Source organism: Lolium perenne, chromosome 4, assembly GCF_019359855.2.
Source record: "Lolium perenne isolate Kyuss_39 chromosome 4, Kyuss_2.0, whole genome shotgun sequence".
Classification (NCBI taxonomy): Eukaryota; Viridiplantae; Streptophyta; class Magnoliopsida; order Poales; family Poaceae; genus Lolium; species Lolium perenne.
In genome coordinates, this window is record NC_067247.2 from 1,627,337 (window position 1) to 1,632,506 (window position 5,170).

At 45.9% G+C, this 5,170-nt stretch overlaps 1 protein-coding gene across 1 annotated transcript; it reads right to left on the bottom strand.

The window, feature by feature from the left end:
* Positions 1-209: 209 nt before the first annotated feature.
* LOC127349354 (OVARIAN TUMOR DOMAIN-containing deubiquitinating enzyme 12) lies at positions 210-4,346 on the bottom strand. Its single transcript, XM_051375092.2, has 12 exons — positions 3,975-4,346; positions 3,365-3,826; positions 3,078-3,247; positions 2,490-2,563; positions 2,212-2,266; positions 2,025-2,099; positions 1,767-1,840; positions 1,620-1,668; positions 829-913; positions 667-723; positions 543-573; positions 210-442 (listed from the first exon to the last, which is right to left on the bottom strand). Exons 2-12 carry the CDS (start codon positions 3,795-3,797, stop codon positions 403-405), a joined length of 1,143 nt encoding a protein of 380 aa, XP_051231052.1. The 5' UTR covers positions 3,798-3,826; positions 3,975-4,346; the 3' UTR covers positions 210-402.
* Positions 4,347-5,170: the final 824 nt, after the last annotated feature.

Sequence of the window (5,170 nt, forward strand, 5' to 3'; positions counted from 1 at the left end):
AGAACTGCATATGCCATTATGTACAACTGTCCATCAATCCCTTGTTAACTCCACATCATCCAAATAGATTAACCAACCATTACAGACAACAAGAAATCGAAGAGATGACGGATCATTTCCCTGTATTTCCATATCATTTCAACCATCAAGAAGAATAGCGAAAAATCCAGTCTATTAATTTGTTGCTCTCACGAACGGCGCCGTATCAATAAAAATGAAAATACTAATATATTAGGTATAACAAATGTTTCCATTATACACGACAGAATCAGCTGAAACCTATTTCTTCTACTGGCCTGCACTGTACAGATGCTATATATAGAGTACTACTATGTACAAAGAATGAACAGCCGTCAGTCGATCTCAATCCTAAATCAATTGCAGCTCCCCAGATCCCTCTGATCACATGGTCGAACAGAACGACGGTCGATCAGACGACAAGCTGCCACGGGAACAGAAAAAGAACAAGTCAAATCTTCTATCTTTCTCTTTGAATATGCTTTTGGTTACCACAAGAGGTCTAGAACTCCAAGTGCCACCACCTCTTCTTCCTGTTCTCCACGACGGGCAACTCTGCAGCAAGATCATGATCATGAGCATGTCAGATGCCAAATCAAGCAAATAAACTTAAATGATTTTTTAGGATAAATAAACTGTTGAGGGTACCTCCTTCTGGATATATCGAATTGTAGTGCACCTCAGCCCAGAAACTCAGACATATAACTGGATTCCAGAAAGAAAAAAGATAAGATTTAGACACCCATAGACTGAAATATTTTGTAATCTAGGAATCATCTCAATAACAAGAATTTGGCAGGTATGATGTACCTCTTTTTGACTTTTGCACGACAGGGAGGATTTCAATGTAGCATGTATCTCTGAAGGATGTCAGGATGAAGATCTTCACCCCGTACTGCAAAATTCAGTGCATATGGTTCAGTGCCAGAAACATAGCAGAGCAGCCATATGACATGACCAGCCCTTTGGTGTAATGCCAAGATGTTCCGAAGGAATATAGTTTTTCTTACAAGGTGCTGCCCAAAAAGTCAAGCATACACGATATTCCTAATCATACAATCATATTGGGTGCCAGATATACAGTTAAGTTACAGCGGCTGTCCAAAGCATCACTGCAAGGAGCATAACAGAGACTGGACGTATAGGTCTGGTTTATTATGCTTAGCAACAAAGTGGTCAGAACTGTACGCGAGGATCAGAAAATCTGACAAAAAGATCAGCCAAGTACTCCCTCCGTTCACTAATATAAGATGTTTTAGCTTTTTGTACGTTCATCTATTTTATTATGTATCTAGTCTACTTTTAGTGTGTAGATTCACACTCACTGTGGTATGTACCTAGTTCACTTTAAAATGTCTAAAACATCTTATATTTATGAACGGAGGGAGTATAAAACAAAATATTTTGAACAGGATAGTTCAACCATACTGTAAAATTGTATGAGAAATTGCAATCTAGCTGTTTAGATATGATGGTTGTCAAAATTAAATTTACCACTCATGTATTGAACTGGCAAAACAAATGAGTTTTCTGTTTGTTTACTTGATAAATTGGACAAAAGTATGTCCAGCAGATCTATAAAAGGGGTGAAAAATGCTTACCGAGTCCGCAGCAGCCTGCAGGGTAACATGGTCACCCCACTCCCCATTCCTGGTTTGTTCAGTTAGCGCAACAAAGTGAGAATGTGTATCTTTCCACTTTAATTCAAATATTTACTGATAAAAGGTAGAAAAGGAGCAAGCACTGACTTTGGCATCTTCTTAAGATATTCTCTGTAATCCATAGGAACATATCCAGCATATATCTCAGGATGGGATTCAAGCTGTGAAACAGTTAGAAGTGCAGAGGGAATACATTATAATGTGAGAATGAAAAAATATGACGAATAAAAAATTATCTTCTTAACATCCAGTTCACAGAGGTGTATTGACCAACAAAGTCACTGTTGTGGTGACTTATCACTGTAGGGAAAGACTAATAAAAGTAGTTATTTTGACAATACTAACCTGCTTCATCACTTGCTGCCGTACAAATCTATGATGTTCAGGAGTGCGGTAAAATTGATCAGACAATGCCCGGAACTGTTCAAAAGGAAGATTCAGAAGAAAAAAATAGGTATTTGTAGAGAAGGCTTGTGCTGACATAACTGATATTCTGGAGAAATAAAACAAGAACTGAAAACTGTAGACAGACCTGACAATTGCCATCTCCGTTTACCTTGAGCTCAACCAAGCCATACAACACCAACCTAAACAAGAGATCATATCAGAATCAAATAACGGTCTGTCGCAAATACTACCAACGATCAAATATAGTACACGCAACTCTGTGTGCAGGTTTATGAGATAAATAATAATTTCCAGTTACACGCTTAGCACTAGCAGTTCAGTACAGTACTACAAATAAGAAGTTAGCATGAGCTTCAGGTTGGAAGGTAATCTAGAATGGATATAAACTGCAGGGTTGCTTACCTGTCAAGAAGTCTACGGTGATCTGAGAAGGCTTCGTCAACAGAGGGAATCTCTCCATTTGTTTTAGGAACATGCTGTAGAAGCAAAATGAGTAACAGAAATCAGGACATAAGATTGGTCAGTCTTCCAGTTCAAGGGAGCAAATGCAAGTTAAAAGGGGTCCTTAGAATGGCAGCAAACTGCTAAGAATTATGCAGTAGAGTAAAAGTACAACATGGCTAGCAGACCCAGCCCCATATGAACTTGAGAGCATGGACCCACTGAAAATGTACAAACCGAAAACTGCTAAATTTGACTACTTCATGCAAGTTATCTTTAGCAATAACTGCAGCACTTTCCTGATGACCACGCAGGAGAGCTAGCAATCCCAACCCCATGTAAACTTGAGATAAATAAAAGATAGTGAAGGTGGAACTCTGAAACACACTGAAACTGCTGTATAAACCCGAAACGGGTACATTCAGGAAATGAATCGATTTCAGCAATAAGTTGGCCAACTGATGCTCTGAATCGCGTCAAGTAAACTGCATCTCACGGTTTTCACATTCAGACAGTTTTGCCAAACTTATAGAATGGGTGTGAACTTACAGGAACAGGAAGCATGTCGTTCAATCTTTTTCCGACCTCGCCGTCAATAGCAGAGAAATCATCCACAAGCTCAATCGGGCAATCTTGGGCATCGTTATCTTCAGGGCTGGAGCAGGAGCTGAAGTGGTCCCTGGAGGCCACTGGTTGTTCCTCTTCTACATAAGGCGGAGCTGGCATTCAGGCAAGAAGAGGTCAGGGGAGAACGAAATGGTCGACCTGGTGTGAGAGAAAGGAAGACACGCCTTCGATCAGCGGTTGTGTGTGAAAGAAAGAATGAGATCACCCGCCTGAGGGTAGATGATGGACGATTTCAGGGCGGAACCACTGCTGCGCGAGGACGGTGGCGCGCTGCTCGTCGTCGGCGGATCCCCCCTCGGCCTCGGCCATGGCGACCTGGGCGAGCTCCTCCTGCAGCGCGTGCGCGATGACCTCGTCGCTCTCGACCGCGTGGATTGTGACCTCGACGCCCGAATCAAGAAGCGCGTGGTGGGTCTGTGGAGCGTAGTCGGTGGTGGGGGGCTGGGGATGGTGGGCGCAGTGGCCCGGACCGCCGAGGAGGGCGTGCAGGGTCTGCGGCGGCGGCGGCGTGGGGGCGTAGTCGGTGGTGGGTGTCTGGGGAAGGCGGGCGCAGTGGCCGTAACCGGCGCCTCCTCCGTCGAGGAGGTGGTGGAGGCCCCAGCGGACGATGTTGGTGTCCAGATCTTGGTCCCGCAGAACCATGGCGGGAGCTATGATCGATCGATTGCTACCTGCGCAAGCGGAACAATCCAGGAGAAGAGGAACCGAATCGAAAGTTGAGGAAAAGCGAAGCGAATCGTGGGAATATGTTCCGGTCGAAACGGGAGAGGCAGGCGAGGAATCAAGAAAAATCGGGGATTTAGTTGGAGGGGCTCTTACTTGGCGACGAAGCACCCCAGACCCAGACCCAGGGCCGGCGCGAAGAAGAAACCGAATTGAATTGGGATTGACGATGGGGACGACGGGACAGCGACTCAGGGCCGGCGCGAAGAATAAACCAAGACTGAATCTTTACGGCTTAGCCGTGTACGCGCGGCCTTGTGCTATTCTTCCTAGACGGGAATAAACGCGGCAAGAGCAAAGCATCAACCGGAGAGACAAAGTCGAAACGGTTTGTGTTTCCCTGCTGGTTCGTCGGGAAGAAGACGAAGACGAAGAAGCGTGTGGGGCCCGCAAGTCCGTTGCTTGGAGCTGGAGCGCCAATGCCGAAGCCGACTTTTGTTGAGCCCATCGCCGCCGCCGCCGCCGCCTCGGTTTGGTACAAACCGAGCCAGCCGTCCACCCCCTTTTGCCCATCTCAAAAAACAATTTTGTTTCTTCTTGTCAGAAGATCAATTTTATTCATCTGGCTGCTCGAGACCATTCTTTCTACAGTATTACAATAAAAATTAGGAAAAATATTGTAAGCCTTTTTTTGAGTTTCATATAACCTCCGTTTACTAATACGGGACATTTTGGAAAGGTAATCTAATTTTCGGTGCTAATTCCAACTTGCCTGACACCTCTTCAGCCATTTGATGTACAAGCTGTTTACTATGTGTCGGCGCGGGTTTCAAGGCCTAAATCAGGCACTGATAAGCGCCCGACGGACGCGGTGGCGCTGGGTGATTATAGACCGATTAGTCTCATCCACATCTTCGCCAAGCTGGTGGCTAAGACTTTGGCTACTCGGCTAGCCCCTAGGATGGAGTCACTGGTGGATCGCAACGAATGAGCGTTCATTCGCAAGCGGTGCATCCATGACAACTTTATGTTGGTCCAGCAGACAGCTAAGTTCTTGCACGGGAGGAAGGAGCCGCGGGTGATGGTCAAGTTGGACATAGCTCGGGCGTTTGACTCTGTCTCGTGGGGGTTCCTCATGGAGATCCTTCGCAAGATTGGGTTTGGCCCCAGGTTCCGCGAGCTGGTCTCCATTCTGCTATCCACGGCAAGTACCAGGGTGTTGCTCAATGGCGAGCCTGCCCCCCCCCCCCCCATCTGGCATAGGAGGGGCCTGAGACAGGGCGACCCCCTGTCGCCGTCGCTGTTCGTCCTGATGATGAACTCGCTTAATAGGTTGCTGGCCAAGGCCATCG

Coding starts and splice junctions, on each gene's coding strand:
- LOC127349354 (XM_051375092.2), bottom strand. CDS start 3,797: ATGGTTCTGCGGGACCAAGATCTGGACACCAACATCGTCCGCTGGGGC. Junction 1,841..2,024: donor GGCAGCAAGTGATGAAGCAG/GTTAGTATTGTC, acceptor ACTGTTTCACAG/CTTGAATCCCATCCTGAGAT. Junction 574..666: donor TTCGATATATCCAGAAGGAG/GTACCCTCAACA, acceptor ATCTTGCTGCAG/AGTTGCCCGTCGTGGAGAAC.